Genomic DNA, 19785 nt, shown 5'->3' with positions numbered 1-19785 from the left:
CTGCGCCCTTTTGAACTGCTGACATTGAACGGGGTGGATTAGGCAGCGTATATTAACAACAGGTGACAGGCTGGAGGGAAACGGTGGATCGGCCGTGTCACGGAGGGTCTGCTGTGGACGGTCAAGGCAGCCACGCAAAAAGGAAAGATGTCTCATTTCACATTCTACTCGCTTCGCTCCTACATCAGTGGAAAAGAGATCATTAAAACTCTCAGATACGCGTGTATGGTACTTTACTTATCATGTATTAAAAAGTCATATATACACAATATTCACTTCTGCATGAAAAAGGCAAATTAAAACAACACAAGGCAATGACAACATCTTAAAGTCAGCGCAGTTCTCAGCTAGGATGACTAGTGATGTTTTGGAGAAAAACAGAAACACAACAGGTAAAATGGAAAAATAAAAATGATCTACTGTACATGTCATCTAAAAAAAAAAAAGAATATTGTCTATTATTCTTACACATCATGTCTTCAAATATATCGCAAACAAAACATGACTGCTATGCTTATGAAGTCCTCACACACATAACTAATGAAATGACTTGATGGATGCCTTAATAAGCATTACTGATGTTCATGTACATTTATAAATACAACAAAAACCTTTATTGGGCCGTACAATATCTAAATTTAAAATGTTCCATCAGGTCAGTATCTCTTCTTTAAATCAGCAGTTACTCACTCTAAATATTAGATGTATGGTAGCAGCTTTGTCTAATCGCTCAGCCCAATTGTGTAAAACAGAACAAATGTGAAACATTTACTGTACATCACCTGTGTACAATCACATTCAGATATGTCATTTATATATCATGCAAGTTCAATATTTACTACTTTTTTCTTTTCATATAGTAGAAGGATCAGGTCTATGTCAGCCTGGGAAAAAATATACGGACAATTCTAGCAGGAGAATCATAAATTAGGACCATCATACAGCACTGCTGAAAGTCACAAATATATACAGTGTATATGGTGATTCAAGTCCAAAGTTCCCAGCTCCAGAACTAGAGAGGAACTAATAGCCTCTAGTCAGTGAGCCGGTCAATCAACATCAGACTCAGGGTGACCCTCGGCAAGCAGTTCATGTAACATGATTGGTAGATGTTTGGCAATAACTAAAGAAATCACTCTCGTGACATTCAGTGATATCCTCAGGTTTCAGTGTTCTCTGTGAAAAAGGACATTCACTTCATGTCCTGCAAAAGTCTGTGATTTAAATTCAATTAAAAAAAAAGAAAAAAAAGTTATTTGACCAGAGAGGACAAACGAACATAAAACACTTTAGTCTGAATGCTGACATTTTCATGATTTTTTAGGAAAGTCACCAAGTGTTGAGGCTGTGATGAGGTCCAAGTATGCGTTACAAGCTGCCGATGTTGGGAAAGCTCTTGAGCTTTTCTGGGAAGTCGTCTTTATAGAGCACTGGGTCTGCACGGTGCTCCACCACCTTCAGAGGCATGGTTCCAAACACGGATGCAAACTTGTTGATGCACTCGGATCTACGATTGAAAACAACTCAATTACAGCACAACTGGATTTCAGGGAAAATTACAGTAGTTTTTTTTGAAAAAGTGAAATTTCATGTCACTGCGTTTTTTTTTTCCGTTTGCTACTAGGAACTTTAAGAAGTAATTCAAAACAAAGCTGAGCAAACGCGGAAGTGAATTTAACCGGGAACAAAATACAAATACACTGCTGCTAAACGGATATTTAAGTAATTCAATGTAAAAGAACATTTAATAATATATATATACACAATACATAGTAGTTTTAATTTCTCATGATATTGTGAAACAACATTTAATGAGCCCTGTAATAAGGTGAGAATATTCTGGCACGATCCAGAATTGTGTCTACTAGGTAATCTTCGAATACTCACTGGATCCTTGACGAAATCCCAAACCAAATTCATAGATATTGCTTTATGTGCGGTCAGAAAATGTATTGCTTTGACATGGAAATGTGATTCTCCCGTCCTTATTTCTAGATGGTCCTTGGAAATGAACAGTTGTATACCTCTTGAAAAAAATCCATATAATATAAAGAAGGGATACAAAACCTTTTTGAAAATTTGGCAGCCATATCTAGACCATATAGATGCACCGTTGACAACTTGTGAACTCTTATAAAATGGTCATTTTTGTATCGAGAAATGAATGATTTTTCTTTTTTTTTTGTTAATTTGTGTTAATCTGTGTTATGTATGTTTTGTGTTTGTAAATGTGAAAAGTTAAAATATATTGAAAAAAAAAACATTTAATGTTTTTTCACGTAAAAAACTATATGAACTATATAACTATTTCTAGAAAAATAAATATTTTTCAGCTAACATCTCAAACATTATCAAATTAATCTGAAGGGTAGCAACATTGTGTACAACAAGTATATGTACACAAGATATTCAGCAGCAGAACAAAGTGGCATACCTCTCCACCATGTGTGTCTGATCGAGGGACAGTCCATCGATGGCAGTACACTCAGGGCACTTGAACTTTTTTCTTGGGGTCACCTAAACAGAAGCAGAGCAAAGTCAGACGAGTAATGTCACTTCAGCAGTTAGTTAAACCTCAGGAGCCCAGACAGAAGCTGTGTGATGAAATAAGTTTGTGACATCCTAAAAGAACTTTTATCAAGCACAGTGCGGAGAAACATGTCTTAAGTCCCATCAACAGAGTCAGACAGAGACGCATGTATGGCAACACCCTAGCACATACTGCCACCCAATGTTCTGAATCTGTTCTCCCTGAATGTATGCACGTGGAGAAGAAAGTAATACAGAGGAGGGAAGATCGAACAGGGACTGGACAAAGAGGGTGAGTGTTTGCTAAAGAAAAAGGTTGGAGATATAGTGGGATGAAATGATGGATGCAGGTGTAGGGAAGTGTGCAGCCTGTGATTTGACGGCAGCGTGTGCATGAGCCCCGGCGAGCTTAAGAAAACAAACTCAGAGGGGGAGTGCCAGTGAGTGACACCCAGATAAGGGAGGTTAAGGTTGGGCTTTAGCTCAGGGCCCCTGCACCTGGGCACAGTCAGAATGATGGGGAGGGGGAGAGGCAGTGATTTCGAAGGGTGAGAGCTGATCAGACCCAGAGACGTTGGTCTGCTCTGTCAGGCTTTGGCGTCCCCCTGCAAGCTGAAAACATGCTATGAATGTACCTTTATGGGGGCTTTGCCTGTGATGTTAGCCACCAGGAAGTTCATTGCAATATCTTCACAGTTCATGTGAGCGTCCACCCAGTTCTTGATGTCTCCTGGCATCTTGTATGTGTACAAATAGTTGAAGTACTGAAATAGAAATAGAATTCAAAATTTGTTCCTGTGCATTATGCTTAAGTCACGGTATCGCCAGTAACTCAAAGATAAAGTTGTGTAAAAGCTAAAGCAGCTAAAACTACGTAATTACAGTGAGCCTTTTTAACGTTACCTTGTGGTAGAAGGCAGCTCCAGTTAGAACCATGGAGACCTCGTTGGTCCACTCTGACTCATACTTCCACTTCCCCATTTCATGGTCCCAGAGGTGCAGCCGTCCAGGATAGCCCACCAGCCTGTCTGGGAACTCCCTCCACACCTGGGGAAAATGACAGACAGATTGTGCAGCACATTGAGCTCAGTAAATGAAGGTGAAAACTGATAGTTTACACTAAAAGATGCTTTAATTTAAACTCTAACCTCATAGCTCAGAATGAAAGGGTTTCTCTTAAATTTCCAAATATCACTGACTGATCTCTTATCTCTAAGCCAGAAATCATTACTGACAGTCAAATTGTTGAAAAGCTGCTGATCCAGTCCGATCCTTCTACTGAAGGCAACAAGCACTTTCCAATCAGACAGACAACACCTCCATCCTGCCTGTAATTCAAAGTAATTATCCCTAAACTGAGCACAATTTTATTAAATGGCTTCTAAATGGATTCAGGTGAGAGTGCTGGCCAAAGTGGGGCCGGGCAGGTATGTGGGCATGGTAAGCATCGGCTTCAGACCTGTCATCATTCGTCACACATCAAACACATTTAGCAGACAGTCAAATCCCAAACTAGTGGAGAATGAGACCGTAATCTCCCTGAATGATTCTAAATGCTGAGATCAACTTGAAGTGGTTCCCTGAATGCCTGCCATTAGGGGAAGCATAGGGAAGTATGGCCTAGGTTTTCTTTCTGTCTTTTTGATGTGGGGTATTTTTCTCACCTCGTAGCCAAACTGCAGTTCATCAGATGTCAGCATTATGATGTCATCATCAATCGCCAGCACAGCTTCGGTCTCGATCTCGTCGTAAGGGAAGAAACGGTTACTAAGTTTGTTCTCTTTGGTTCGAACAACTTTGAGAGGGACACCGATTTTTGGCCAAAGAGATTCTGTCAGAAAGACGGTAACAAAAAAAAAGACAAAAAACAAAACCACATTTTGAGTGTTGAGGCCAAGAAATAATTCAGTTGATCATTTGGTTAACAGAAAATGAACCGGCAACATTTATTTTTTGAGCATAAATTGACAAAACATGCTGGTTCAAGCAACTCAAACACAAAGAGTTGTGGGCTATGTTTGCCTTATGTGATGGTAAGTTGAGACTATTAGGACCTTGGACTGTCGGTCATTCCTGAGAATGTCACATTGAACTCTAGGTGACTGTGATGGAAATTTTTAACCACTTTTTGGAAATTTCAGTTACCAAATTATTGGACTGAGATAATAATAATCAAATTAAATAATGTAAAGTTGGGTTTAACCATACAAAGATACATATATACAGTCAATAATAAAAGACACTTTAATTCACCTTTTTCAAACATTTTAGGAGTTAAAGAAAGTTGACAAACATGTCTGTAGTTGGGTGTGGAATTGTGACATCATTTACCACTGACTGAGATTTTGAAATCTGTACTGGCTGTGGAAAATAGTGCTCTGGGAGTTTAACTTCACTCACTGACTCGTATCGTTGCACTAACCTCAAGCACGTGCAAATCTGACCACACTCCGATTCTCCACGAGGCACATCACCAAAATGTTTTGTCAGGGGAGCGATTCAAATATCTTGGGTGGTGTCCATGGCACGGACTATGGCACGGACAGATCACACAGAATGTGTCCACTCATTAATGGAGTAACTGGGTCCTGGCAGCCTAAAAGAGGAGCTCCAAGTCCTCCTAACCACGTCTGAGGTCTCCTGTCAAAAGCTATTGTCAGGAAAACTGCTATGTTAAATGCCCAGAGTTTCTTCTTTCACTCTCTCCATGTTGAAGTCGTCCCTTTCTAAGGTTGGAATGAGACCATAACAGTGAGGGAATTATAGGCTATTTTTAAAAGTTAAACTCTGACATGGATCAAAATTTACACACTTTTTTTTTTAATTATTTAAATAATTTTTATTAATAATTTTTGTGGTACCTCTGTAAGAACATGCAAATATATAATCTCTATAATTCCTGTTTACATTTGCACTACATCCTCCATGGACAGTTTGGAAAGTTAAAACACTGATGGCATAGTTTTTGTTTTTTGTATATACTGTGCATTGTTCTCACACATAATGCTGTTCACATGTGCCTTAAATCCAAAGAAAGTTTTCTGAATCTGAATCCAAACTTCTTTAACTTCATGTTCTGAAGAATAAACTGTTTTTATTCATGTCTTCTGCATTTATTGCAGCTCTGTGGCAGTTGATATCAGCTGCTGCAATTTTACCAGAGACGTAAGAACAAACAAAAGCGGGCCAAAACATGGCCTTTAAACTTACAAATAGATTGTGTAGCAATAACGGGAGCCTGGAAACACATCAGATCGAGGCTTGGTGCGAATGGGGAAGAAATCTGCCTTTATACTGGTCTGAGCCCCATGAGTCTGACCCGTCAATGGCCCCTTGTTAATTCTAATGGGACACAAAGCTCCAGCCAGGCGCCGCTGATGCCTCTAATGAAAACGCAACTCACACCACGAGGGAGCACTTCAAAGTTGCCTCAGTGCTTCATTACATTAGCCAACAGCAGGACAGATTTAATTTTAGGTCAAAGACAGTCTTCATTTGATTTAAGCTGTCCGAGGGGAAAGGTACAGTCAGCTGTTTTGTACTTAACTGCTGTATTAACGCAAATAATTAGAGCGCATGGTCCAATAAATAACAACTAGTCAGAGGCCACTATAACAAAACTCGCATGGACTACAACTGTTGAAGAAACCAGCACCTTAAGGTTATTGTATGCGGGCCGCTTAAGGGATGATGAATAAAGTATGAACATGTCAATAGTCCTGATTTTACTTTTCAGTGATTGCTCTTTTCAGTGTGTTACCAAAAAACTCTATATGTCCTCCAGCCTCTGTGAAACTGAACAGGAAGTCAGAAAGATGTGGCTCTGGTTTTTAGCGTGGATAAATCAGGCTATTCCCATTATCACAGTCTGTTAACCCAGATGAGTCAGTTCGGGTCTGAAGTATCGCTGTGGCATCGACAAAGAATGGAGAAACTAGACCCAATCACACGAAGTTCCCTTATGATTTCAGTGTGGTTATTAGCTTAGCTACACTTATTAGTATAACTGATTAACTGTCAACTTGACTGTTGTTGTGGGAGCAAATTGGGAGTAATTTGTAAGTAAACACTAATAAATCACTTGCTAAACACTCTGTGTTATACTGAATTAGAGCAAAACTGAGGGACTTAGAGAGGAGCACCAGGCGTGTTAGTGGTCACTTCCTGTCCGAGTAATAATTTGAAAACGCCTCTCAGTCTAACTCAGAACTGTACAAACATTACCACAAACCACAGTCTGAAGCGTTATAATCTAAACTAAGATAAGGATTATGGTAGGGCTTCTGTATTTGGGTATATTTTTTTTAGATTGATAAACAAGGTGTTTGTTCCAATACATTGATTGGAAAGTTTAATTAACTTATTATTTTTTTTTTTTTTAATGAGAATCTATTACACTCACCCTCAGGAGGACTCTTGTTCTGGTTATTCCACACAACCAGAAGCTTAGCCAAGCTTGGCACCTTAGAGATTTCTGTGATGACCCGGAAAAGACTCTCAACGCGATCGTAGGTTAGCACCACTGCTGTGAAGCCAGGAGCCCTCGGTGGGATAAGTGGCAAGAACAGAGGGCTGTTCACACTGGTCCACTTCTACACAAGAGGAAACAGAGAAAAACATTAACTATTGAGGACTGAAACATATTTTTTCATCCTTTATCAGTCACTCTGTTATTTCCATGGACAGCAACAGTTGGCCTCATGCATTCTGTGTCAGACTCATCTGTCATGGTTTCCATGATTTAATACACTATAATAGTGCTTCACTGGACAGTGAGGTCACCTGCGGTAATTTCCAGATGATTTTCAGATTTTTATATTGCAGCAAATCGTCCAATAACATCTCTCAGGGGCTAACAGGGGCGAGTACTGAATGCCAAAAGCTTCCAGTCTAAGTGCCAAATAGACCATACGGAAGCAGAAGGTCAGTAAGAAGTATGAGAAACAACAAGGCTGGCTATTCTCTTGTGTCTACTACTCTCGTGATGTTATTACCGTATGACAAGTGAAACTCTTGTGGGAAAAAGGAGACATGGGGTGGGACAAAGAGAAGAGGGGGTGGAAATAAGGAACAGCGAAATAGTAGTGTTTGCCAGGTTGTGACTAGCGACCATCTATCGTCAATGTGGAACTTGGCTTTTCTTTCATTGCTGCTCTTTAAAATGGCCTGTAAATCCTGGGAGTCACACTGACTCCACCTTAGATCAAATGGCACTGTTAAAGAAGGGAAGCCACAGGAGAGTTTCTCCGACGATACAGTGGTATGTGTACACTTAATGCTAAACAAAACTAAAGTTTTGCCAGTTTTTAACTCCAGAACCAGGCAACTGGTATATTTTCCAAGAGAAATAAAATTACAACCCATATCTTTCACTAACAGGCTTCTAGCAAATATAGAAGCATCAGGTTTTACTCTTGATAAAAGTCATCAAAGGCTTCAAAAATGGTTCCACTCTGGTTACGGTGACAATCAGTCTGGGAAGGGCAAAGAGAGCACATCTAACACAGTAAATCTGTGGGCTTCTTGAAGAACATATTAACCCTGTTTCTTCTCTGGTCCCAGGTGGCCACAAAGTGATTATGTGGCTCCTTCCACAGCATCAACACAAGTCTGTCAACAGAGACACAGCCACCTACACAACATCAGTCACCCCACCACCAATAAAAATTCATTTTACTGGCAAGTGGAAACTTCCCTGTGGTCGTTCTCACGTTGTCAAACAATCGGAGGGGGAAATAATTAAACTAACATATATACGCAGTACAGACGCATCAAAGCAGATTAAAAGACGCAGATAGCACTTAAGTCATTTGTCAAATGGAGGATGAAAAGAAAACCACAGCTCAGTATATCACTAACAGAAAGAGTTGCTGTTTTTTAGACTTTATATCTGCACTAACAAGAAGAATTTTATTTGGTAATTTGAGCTGCTTAAGCAGTTATTTGCTAATCTTAGACACCCTCAAATGTAGGGAGATTAACAAGATAAAAAGAAAAAGCGTCTGGTGTTCTGTCGTCTTTATCTATTCAAACAGTCACTTCAAATCCCAGCTGAAGCCAGAGAACTTTAACCTCATGTGAGTACATTCATTGCAGATCTTCTGTACAAGGCCAAAGTTAAAACTAAAATGCCAAAATACTTAAAGATTGTCTTGTAAACAAGATAGTGATCAGATATGACTTTCATATGCCCAGGCTCAAATTGCCACAAAAATGTTTTAAACTCTGGCAAATTTGAAAGGCTCAGATGCCTCAGTTAAACCTTATAAGTATGCCCCCTACCTACAAATCTCAAACAAAAAGCAGCTTGTCCCTTATTCTGAAACCCCCTCTCCAAATGCACCAGCAGTCCCGGGCAATGTGTTTTCAATTACCACTCTAAAGACTATAGTAGGAGAGGGGGAAAAATGTCTGCCTGATTTATTTAGTGCCGTGCGTAAGTTCTTCTCACCATCCATTCACTGAATCCATCGAGAAAACACTTCATCTCCCAACTCAAGCACGAATGAAGGTCTGTACTCTGACACAATTAACCTTGTGGGTCTGGACAAACTTTGAGGCCACAATACTGCTGATAGATTGGACGGGGGTTTGTACACTCTGACAAAACATTTTAATTTAAGTGGACAATGTCAAGTGTACCTGTTGAAAACAACCTACCTGCTAATGAAGAAGCCATGGTCAAGACTGAGCAGCTGCTTAACCAGTTAATTCTAAATTAGAGAATCTCATTCTGACTGTCACTGCTCTAATCTTTGCAATTTAGTAGTTCTTCTTACACTAGGAAACTTATAGACATCTGACAGATCCAAGTGCATTAGTATGCAACAACACACATGCTGACATGCGCACGCATCTATCCCACAGGCAGAGGATGGAGGAGACTCCAGATCAGACCGGGCTGATTAACAACTCCTGAGAGATGGTCGCCCAGCCAAGATGTCTGCAGCCACAAACTCCCTCAACCACAGCGACGCTAAACACACACACACACACATCATTCTTCACATCCAGCATACTCTTTACAAACAAAATGACTCAGATGTAAAGGAACTTATTTTTCACCACAACGGAGGCATCCTCCTAGTGCAGAACTGCTGACACAAACTGGCTGCCTCAGAGCGATCTGGGTGTATACCAAACTGTGAAGCACTGCATGTGTGGCGCTTCAGAAAGAGGGAGGGCATCTATTGTCACTCAAGTACAGAGACTTCGATTTACAAGTCACAGGAGAGTAGGGAAAGCTTATGTGGCACTGTGGGCGTCTGTACAGCCAAAGCTTCATTCTGGATGAGTGTCATTCAGATGTCTGCAATAAAAACACATCTAGGAATAAAACTGAGCATCACAGCATCATATAGTTGCATATTGGAAGAGGACAGCCTTTAGTGTATAGAGCTAGCAGAACAACAGAACACAACTCAAAGAAGAGAAAGGCCCGGACACACCAAACCAACATCAAAGAAAGGCTGACTGGAGAGTCACCTCACATTACCCCTCTCTGGCCCAAACGTTTGCATTTGAACACGCCGCAAAGACTATGGCCAAAATAAGTTCTGTACCTGTACGACCGGAAATAACTCTTGGGAAACTGAAAGAGTTACTATTAGCTGGAAGGCTGTGAAGCCAGGAAAAGCTACAAACTGTCACACAGAACTTTGTGTCATTTCAACACTTCAAATTTTCTTCTTGTGTACCGTTCACCAAATTTAAGAGCCAATCGGAGAGACCTCTCCCACCGACTGGTTCCACTGCCAAACTCAACAAGCTGAATTGGATGAAAAACAGGTAACAGGGTCCAACGGTGAAGAAGACACTAGGGTCAGAAATGTTCAATGACTGTCTGACACAGGAAAACAGACAACGGCCGGCTTGGCGTGTCAAGGCCCTAAGAGAATATAAGAACAAAATAATAATAAAACAATCTTGCTAATCTTGGTACACATACCACAACAGGTGGATTGTTCCACTGCTCGTAAGTGCGTGCAGCATATGGGTAAATGCGGTCATTGATGATTTGGAGTGTTGTCAAGCCAATAGCCTTCATGGAGCTGAAGTAGGCCTCCCAGAACCAGCGTGCCTAAAGACAGAAGGAACACAGCTTTTAATATGTATCCATACAAACAGAAATGGTCAGGAAAGAGCAAACACAAAACATACTTCAGTATCAGCAGTGCACAAAATATAAATTTTTTCTTATTCAACTTTTATAGATGTGAAGAGAAGAAGAGAACTGAAAATTTAAACTGACAAAAATGAAAATTGTTATTATTTAGAAAAGTCTGCATAGAAGTGTTGTGCGGTTTGTCAATGGAAAAATCAATGAACAAGTAAACTACAATAACGTACAATAATTTATGGCTGAACTGAGGACCATGTTTACGTGGACTACATATGGTGACCTAACTCAGAATAACATGTAAACAATTCCACTGTGATCGTATTGCTTTTAAAACAAGTTTTGTATCTTATTCTCATTTTATACAATAATGTACGGCCTCTACAGAATAAAACAACAGAGTAAAGTCAAGACTGTAAAATCCAGAAATCCCCCCTGTATGTTTCCCACCTTCAAAGACAATTCTGCTGCCCTCTCCAGCCTCTTATCCATCAACAACTCTTCTTCTAAAGCCCTATGAAATCTCTCGACTGTGCCTGTTTTACTTCAACAGATCTCGACTTTGAATAGCAGACTTTATGATAAGTGAAGTCATATCTTAATGTTATCACACCGGATGCAGGAATATTCAACTCCAAATGCCTTCATTTTCCCTTCACTGTTTTTATGACTGGTAGCACGAAAAACAACAGTTGTTCATTGAATTTATAAAGTCCCTGTAGTTTATTAAAGCTCTGACTATTAAGAAACTTCAAGGGACAGTTCAGAGACAAGAGAACCTATAAGAGTTAATGAAGCTTCAAATAACACTGTCTCCTGCCAGGAGGCACCATGCTACACTGATCTGATCCCACCCCACCAGTTCCTCAATTCTGCAGAGTTTCTGGATGTGTATGTTTCAGTGTTTGCAGGGAGTGCACGTGGCTACCATATACTTCTATCCTTTCCTCCTAATGGTACATTATTGACTAATGTGTGTACTCTGTCAACAAAGACTTTGTGAACATGCAAATTTGTGACCATTTTCTCAATTATCCATCAGATGCGTGACACAAAAGACTGGAGATGTACAACAACACAAAAACTGAATTTATTTTTACAGAGAGGGTGAGGGGAATCCTAAAAGACTTTCTAATCTCAGGGGGGAATCCCAACGGCCTATAAATCAGCTAGTGATGAAAGTTTCTTTTCCGAACGGGAGGAGGCAGAAAGCAAACTGTGCTGGCTCTAGGGCTCATACCGCCACCCTCCACCCTCTCCCAGCGCCTGCAGGAATTTTTATGAGCAGGGAAGAACAGACATCATTTCAAGGAAGAAGAGAAAACCCTTACTCCATCTTCCGATTGCAGCTTTACGCCTACTGTCTGCTCTTTCTTCTTTGTTCTACTGCTAAAACACAAGATGCGTTGAAGTACAAATATGGCTAGTCTGACAGCTCAATCCACGAGTTATGCAAAATGTATTTCACCAATTAACGTATGTGTAATGCAACTAAAGTAACATTCATCTAATGTAATGCTAATCGTGGTAAATAATCTTCTAATTTCCTTCTAGTTTAAAAAACTCCATAAGTAGCCCTTGCTGTTTTGTTGGTTTACATGTTCATATAAAAGGTGACGGAGAGAAACAGTTTAGATGACAGTAGTTTATGTCGCTCGTTTAACACTGTGGAAGTGGTCAAGTGCCTGGCGGATGATTCGAGCTATAAACCAGAACTGGCAGCCATTGAGCTGTGGACAGACCCCGGCAATCATTAGTGTTTATGACATAATCAAAAACAGCAGTAAAAACCAAGCGTGTTTCAATCGTGTGAGCGGCTCACTGGGAATATTGTTTTGCTCAAGATTTATTAGTGCTTTACTTTTAACTGTGATCAAAACATTTCCACACATACACACACACGCAATTTAATAATAACAACCCAGTGTAAATCAGACCTTATTAGAATGCCCACAAATAAAAACCACTCCTACAGCAGCGATCCCTGGTGCTAGTGAGCCCCCAGGTTTCCTTCATTAATCCCTACCCCACTGATATTCTACAGCTTGAATGGCTCTAAAACGTTGTGCAGTAAAACACAGAAGAGGACCATGAGACGGTACTGTATGATCCTTTACACATTACATTTCATATTTAATACTCAGCACCGAGGTTCTGAGAATTTGCTTATTTGTAATAACAAGGTAAAGCGAACAGGAATCCTGTCATCTAGATCAGTAAGGGTGTAAGGAATTATGTCCTTAACCCGACAGAAGAACCGGACAGAAGAAAAGCACTGTAGAGATCATCTGCAGCTGGTATACTGAGTATAAGAAACAACAATGCATTTGGGAAGACTGGTGAGCTCAACAGATTAAAAGAAAACACTGTTGTGAAGCTTAATACCAAGGCAATAGTTGGGGAAAGGATGTGAAGTTAGTCAAACTCCCTCCTCGCATCTTATATATCTTAATTTAATAACAGAATTGGCTGCACAAATCTAATAAAGGGCTGTAGTGTATGTGTCCTATTTTGAGGGTACGACCCAAACAAAGCTCATGGGAGTAAGAACACAAACATGGGATCAGCCGTCTTAGAGGAGCGCTGTTAAAATCTCAAACTGCTTAGTATGTGGCCTTATAAAATGTGACCTAAATGGATGTTATTATATCATCTCAAATTTGAAAATTAGTTTTGCTGTCAGAACAGAGTCTGTTGACTACTGAGGTTAGCTCAACAGTAGTCTATCACAATCTGACAAGGTCTCTAATAAGCCTTGCTCCCTAAATTAAATGTTCTTTCCCTGCAGCGCCACTCTGCTACGGTCAGCAGAAAAAATAAAAACATACTTAACCTAAAAGAAAGGCATTTAATGAATAATAATTAATACTATTTTGGGGACTATCTATTAGCTTTAGTCTACCAACCCCCAAACAATCAATCTTTGCCAATGATTCTTCTTCGGAGCAGCCATTTCCTTGTGATATCATAGACACTTCTCTGGCATCTGACCCTTAAAAAGAATAACTATAATATACTTTTATCTAGACTAATGAAAGAAAAGATGAGTTGTTCGTTATATATATATATATCTTTTGAAGTAAGTATGCATAAGTACATTTATATTTTCTCACTCAGTAAACATGCATTAGACCACAGGGGACATAGGCACACTACATGGGGCTGCTGAGCCCTCTGCTGGCAAAACGACAGAATATCTGATTTAAGATATCACTGTGATTTTATCGTCTTCTGATACAAACTGTAATACTGTGGGGTTAATCTTGAATGGTGTGCAGTATTTGTGTTTGGAGATGATCTGGACGTATTCATGATAATGGCTCGATGACCTAATATAATAACGGTTCATACTCTTGCAATCTTAACAGGCAATTAGGCACTGTAGCGATAATGACAAATACATCTCACAATGAGGGACTTGACTACTCCCAAATATAGTGGAAAGTAATACTGTTTATCCCCTTTGTGGCATAAATAAAATGATTATGTTATCTTATCATAAACAAGCTATATGTGATTGGATATGGATATTTACCAGATCAGAAACAATGCAATCGTACCTTATGGTCCTACAGAGATTTATAATAACAAAGGTCTAAATGAAGCCAGTCAAGTTTTATTGTAGGATTGTTTTTGTTTTCTTGGTATTTTACCTGAATAAACATTTATATTTTTAATTACGTGACATTACTTGAAAGAAATGTGTTTTTCTATGTTTTTGTATATTCCTGTCAAAAAAGGAAAATTATATTGATCATGATTCCATTTATAAAAGCCGTAAAAGAGGAAAACAACCATGGAGATTTTGGGGCACTGAACCTGTGAACATCCTGACCCTGCAACCTGGTGATCACGCCCTGTTTTTGAGCTTGTCTGGTGTAATCCAACCTGGGGCCCATCTCTGAGCCCCAGGTCTAAAAAGTCTGTTTGGCCAGTGTAATTGGTAAATGGACTAGAGTTGATACAAGCGAATGAGGACCAGCTGAACCGGTGTACTTCTCTCATGGCTGCTTTCACTTTTGTTTATTGAGGCTCAACGCAGATATCAACTGGAAAGCGCAGGAGACGTCTTTCAGTGCATTTCACTCAAGCTAAAATCAACATCCTTGAGTCTTCTAAGAGCCTTTTAAAATCGAGAGTGAGCAGAGAAAAAAAAACTAAAAACTTACAAAAACGAGGTCAGTATCCAAATTTCTGTCTTTTGCACATCACATAAAATTTGTTCTGGCTTCCACTGACTTCCTTGGAGGCTTGGCCGTTTAGGAAATGAGCACACCTTAGACATGACATGCAAGTGGTCTAACCCCTGTGAAAGCTCCTTTGACCGCCATGACAATCTGACTGCTCCAACTGCGATCAAATGTAAGGCTCTGTAGTTTTACTTTAGCTTCCTGAGAATTTATATCTTTCTTTTCTTTAGCTAGACACTTTGGTTGTTACCTGTCTCTGCATTTCTTCCACTTGTCTGTGAGGAATGCTCTTTAGGATGGTGTACATTTCTGACAGCTTCTCCTCTGGAATGACCACGGATGCCCTGTGCAAAAGCAGAAACATTAAATTGGCAAAATGAAAACGACAGGCTGTCAAAACATTTACATGTTTTTCCGTTTTAAGACTAAAGCAGACCTTTTCCAGTCAAGTACTTCAGAGAATGGCAGAATGTAGGAGTCAGCCAGGATGACGGGGACACAGCCAGCCTGCAGCACATCACTCAGGGCGGCCTGACCCAATCGTGCACCACGCAAGACCACACAGAATGAGGACTCCTGAAGAGAGATGATGAGAGTAAACAAACAATGGGACATGCGATATAGCATTGTAGAACTAAAACCAGGCCGTGCTGACCAGTTTTGACTTTATGAACTTTACTCAAAATTGGACAACAAAACAGTAAAATTAATTTCAGGTTTAGTTCCTTGAGTGTAAATGCTAACTCCAAAATAGTTGATAGTTATGGAAGGATGAAGAACTATCAGGTCCGGGGAACTGTACCACTCTTTCCTCAGTACTCAATTAGCCATTTTATCAATTGCATAATAAGCACTTTGTGGTTGTTTGTGGTACAAATATTAAGGTTTGGGTGTTGTTTGTAAAGCAAATAAAAAAAAAAAAACATTTGCGTACCAAAAACAACAGCACTTATGAAAGACAATATATCTTGATAATCTTCAGCTTCCCACCTGTAGGATCTTTGGGTAGTCATACACCTGCCCCTTGTAGCACCGTTTTCGTGCAGAGGCAGCACCCTGGGAGAGGTTGCTGCACTTGTCCAGAAGGAGCAGCGCTTCTCCATTCTCTTCCTTCAAACGCTCCAGTTCAGCACGGTACTCTCGGTGAATGGCAGTTTGTGAAGACAGAATAAAGTAGTGCCGTGGCCTGGTCAATGAAATCAGAATTGCTTTTGTTTTATTGAGTATATCATAAAGACTGAAACATGCATGTACAAAGGTTTTTCAGAGATAAGTAAAGTGAATGTAATTCAGTTGTGGTGTAAAAATCAATCGATAGTATGAGTGTTAATGTGTGTTGTTCTCACCCAGGCTGTCTCTCAGGCAGCTCAACATCAGCAGAGAGAGGGCTGTAGACTGGGATGCTGACATCATAACCTTGTCTGTAAGTCCACGTAGAAAAACCACCTCCTGCCAGCAGCGCTCTGAAACAAATGAATCCACAGTGTTGGTATGCTTCCACACAACGGGGATCTAAACAGACCTGTGCCACAGAAACATACTCTTACACATAAATTCATTCACTTATGCTTTTGCCTTGTGTGAGACTTAGCAGCCTGTTGTAATCCAGTGGTGATAAAATTAATTTTGTATTATTTTCTGTTCTTAGGTAAGGTGGATGTTTAGTGGAAGCACACCACCACTCACACCTGGTTCTGATGAGGATGCATGCCAAATGGGCTCCAGCTGGATGAGCCCAGGAAATTCCTTACAGCTAAAGATAGTGTTCACTGTCTCAAGCCTGTGTGTTCGCAAAACCCACCGTCTTCCATCCTTAACAATCACACTTGCCTAGAGGAGATCTTGAAACACATGTTTTTTTTTATTTTTTTGCTTCTAAACACAACCAGATTTAAAACACCACCTAAAAGCCTCCGGAAACTACATTAACTCCTACCTGCTTGAAAAAAAGCCCTTTAATCCTCATTAAATTCTTGTTCTAAACACTGCAGTTATGATAAATGATAATTTCACAATATTTTTAAATGAAAATAAAGTTAACCTGCGCCAGAAACAGAATACACAAACCAGGAATTACTTATCCTTCTTATTTGTACCTACAATTTAACATGCTTCCCTCCTTTCTGGCACTCAATAATTCACAATAAAATTAGTTGACATTGTCATAATATGCAAATTTTTTTGAGATCATTTTTAAGCTGTAAACAGAATTCGTAAACAGTTCTGATCTAAATATAAGGAACATGTTAACTACATCTAACTAAACCATTTAACTAATTCCACAGCATCAGTTAAATATACACTACTAAGGCTCACAGAATTAAATCATTCTTCTCAATTCTGGATTTTGAAGTGTCTCATATTATAATGAATCCATTCTTATACACCAAGATGGACTTTAGACATGGCTACCTGTCTCTGGGCACATCCAATGCAGTGTTGTAGTCAGGAGGGCCTCCAGGTAACATGTTGAACAGTAGGTGATTCATCCCTTTGTCCCATCTACCAAAACATAACCAGGATTAGTGGTGAAACAATAAGTTAACTACTTATCTGAACAACATAATATTAGATGATGGCAATTTTGTAATACAGCAGCATCACAGAGTTGCCAAGGAAATGGCAAGTATAATAGCTAAACACTTTTAGCTGTTGTGCATTGCTACTATATCTTGTGTACAGTAGAAGAAGAAGGTATTGCTTGTTGTTTCTGACCTTTTAGGATGTTAATAATAAATTATTTGGCATTTATAAGAAATAGAAAATGCTTTATTGATATTTTCAAAAATATTGGTTAGATTAAAAAAAAATGACGCAATGATGATACAATACATCATGATATGCACGCTTCTCTCTTTCCATGTTAATTAACACACTAGTGATCAAATGGACACAAATTAAACTAACCTTTGGACCGTTGGGACTGCAGCCAATTGGTCAAATGTGTGTGTGTGAATACAAGGCCCATGTATGTGATGGGTCAAATGTTGAATATATGTGACTGTATTGTCTTTTGTGATGTGTTCATTGCAGGTGTTCATAGTAGTAAGTGAATGAAAATTATTATTTTTTTGATCAGGACTTTTAGAAGCTTTAGAAGAATAACTACAAAGCAACTGAAAGTGAAAGTGACTCCACTACATGATTAAAATGTATTCAGACTGTTTCAATATAGGGTGATGGATAAAGGTTTACCTGGGTAGCATTGCCAAAGCCTGGGCAGTCTCTCTGATCCGCAGGGAGTTCTGATTCAGCACATCAATAGATGGGATAAATAGACAAGCTCTGGTGACGTCATCAGTGTAAAAGTCACTGTCAGAGATGGCACTGAGCAGGTCGTTGTATTCTCGAGAAAGTCCAGTGCTGCTGATGGGAACCCCCAACTCATCCACAAACCTCTGCAGAGGGTAGATGTAGACCTGGGAGCGCAGCAATTTTAAAGTGGGTCAACAAACAACACTGCAAAAGTAATGAAGCTCAGTGGGTTGCTTTGAGATGAAGTTACCTTGATTCTGTTCTTAGGATTGTAGCCACATCTGTACACGTCAAAACAGGTGTGCATGCGGCAACTGAGGTCACCCCTCTCGGGTATGGGACTGGAGACAGGCAGGCGAATCAGAGGTGCGTCGTGGACACTGCGTTTATCAAGGGTCCAGTCTGCTGTTGACTCAATGGAGTGGGGCCAGAACTGAAACATCCCGGTGGCGATGAGTCCAAGCAGCACCACAGAGAAGAGGGTGATGTAGTATATGCGGTGCTTGGTTTTCATCCGCGGGATGAGAGCAGGCCCCCGAGAGCTGTATTTTCCCGAATTATACATGTCTGACACCTCTGTCCAACCAGCCGCCGTAAAGACAGGCTCCTGATCAATGACAACACCATGTACAATGTTAAGTACAGTCAGCCAAACCTAACAGGCTTTAAAAAATACCCATAACGGTACGGTAACCTTATTTTACGCCTTTTGCTGTCACGTAGCTACATAATGTAAATGTTACCGATGCGTGAAAACAAGCAGTTATCGGTAGAGAAAAATATTTGCCACAACGAGATACGGGAACTGTCAAGCTAAACTAACACTGAGCTCTCACAGTGACAGAAATTAATATAGAAACGAACTTGTCAAACAGCAGCGTACGCAACCAAGTAGTAGGTTAAAGCAGCTGTGTAAACATTCGTGCTAACTTAGCTCACTAACGTCAGCTACTAGTACTAACCGTTAAAAACCGACAAGAAAAAACGAGTATTATTATTTAACTTTATAAGTAAATGTTTTACCCACCGTGACGCTAAACGGAATGGACAGTTTAGTCTTAATTCATGGTAACAATTAAAAAGACAGGCTCTACTATGAAATACAGTGTTTATGCTAATCTATAGCTTCGAGCTAACACCAGCGACTCCAGGAAGTGCTTCAGTGATTTACGGAAGTCGTTCTTCTTTGCTTCTCTCTGGCGTGTTTGTGACTCAGGACCGACGTACTTCACTTCCCTCTGCTGGAAAAAACGTTTTACTGCTGGTGTCCCCTTCAACATCTGCTATTAGTCATAGACTGTAATGTTAAGAAGACTGAAAAAAAAAAAAGTTCTTTAGGACCGTTAACAACCAAAATTTCTACTTTCACACAATCCTTTAACTATCTTCAAATCCACCAATGTTTTATATATAATCATTTAATTGTTTATCTGTAATATCAACAGAGAATCTCTGTTTAAACACATTAAGTGTTTACGATCTGTCCATTGCAACTCTGTTTATATGGGAGTTGATAGTTATAAACTGTGCAATAAATAGTTTGAAGTCAAACATGCACTGTAAATTACATCAAGTTTTTCTGGTGTAGCAGGTACAGTGGTGGGAGTTGTGCAATTAAAAGCTGGCGTTTGAACAATTGGAACAAAGGTTTCATTTCACTCATTCTAAGCTTCATAGGATGGACTTGCTGAC

The 19785-nt window shown here is 39.8% G+C and overlaps 1 protein-coding gene across 2 annotated transcripts; it reads right to left on the bottom strand.

The window, feature by feature from the left end:
- Window positions 1-226: 226 nt before the first annotated feature.
- Window positions 227-19380, bottom strand: ext2 (exostosin glycosyltransferase 2). 2 transcript variants are annotated; one of them, XM_084541694.1, is made up of 16 exons: window positions 19121-19380; window positions 18344-18700; window positions 18034-18257; window positions 17251-17340; window positions 16185-16301; window positions 15829-16024; window positions 15275-15414; window positions 15089-15182; window positions 10478-10609; window positions 6932-7121; window positions 4194-4360; window positions 3433-3576; window positions 3165-3293; window positions 2435-2517; window positions 1334-1507; window positions 227-1214 (listed from the first exon to the last, which is right to left on the bottom strand). In XM_084541694.1, exons 2-15 carry the CDS (start codon window positions 18656-18658, stop codon window positions 1369-1371), a joined length of 2160 nt encoding a protein of 719 aa, XP_084397820.1. In that variant the 5' UTR covers window positions 18659-18700; window positions 19121-19380; the 3' UTR covers window positions 227-1214; window positions 1334-1368. The 2 variants fall into 2 exon arrangements, with proteins under 2 accessions (XP_084397820.1, XP_084397819.1); XM_084541693.1 differs by having other exon boundaries at window positions 227-1507.
- Window positions 19381-19785: the final 405 nt, after the last annotated feature.

Source organism: Chelon labrosus (genome assembly GCF_963514085.1).
Source record: "Chelon labrosus genome assembly, chromosome: 3".
NCBI lineage: Eukaryota > Metazoa > Chordata > Actinopteri > Mugiliformes > Mugilidae > Chelon > Chelon labrosus.
Note: the sequence above shows the minus strand (reverse complement) of the source record. Positions and strands in the feature narration are given on the sequence as shown.

Bases quoted from the DNA above. Each gene is read 5' to 3' on its own strand.
- ext2 (XM_084541693.1), bottom strand. From the start codon at position 18,658: ATGTATAATTCGGGAAAATACAGCTCTCGGGGGCCTGCTCTCATCCCG. The intron at 18,258-18,343 runs GTAACTTCATCT...CTGCGCTCCCAG, and splicing joins ATCCTAAGAACAGAATCAAG to GTCTACATCTACCCTCTGCA. The intron at 10,610-15,088 runs GTAACAACCAAA...TTCTGTCTTTAG, and splicing joins TGGAAGAAATGCAGAGACAG to GCACGCTGGTTCTGGGAGGC.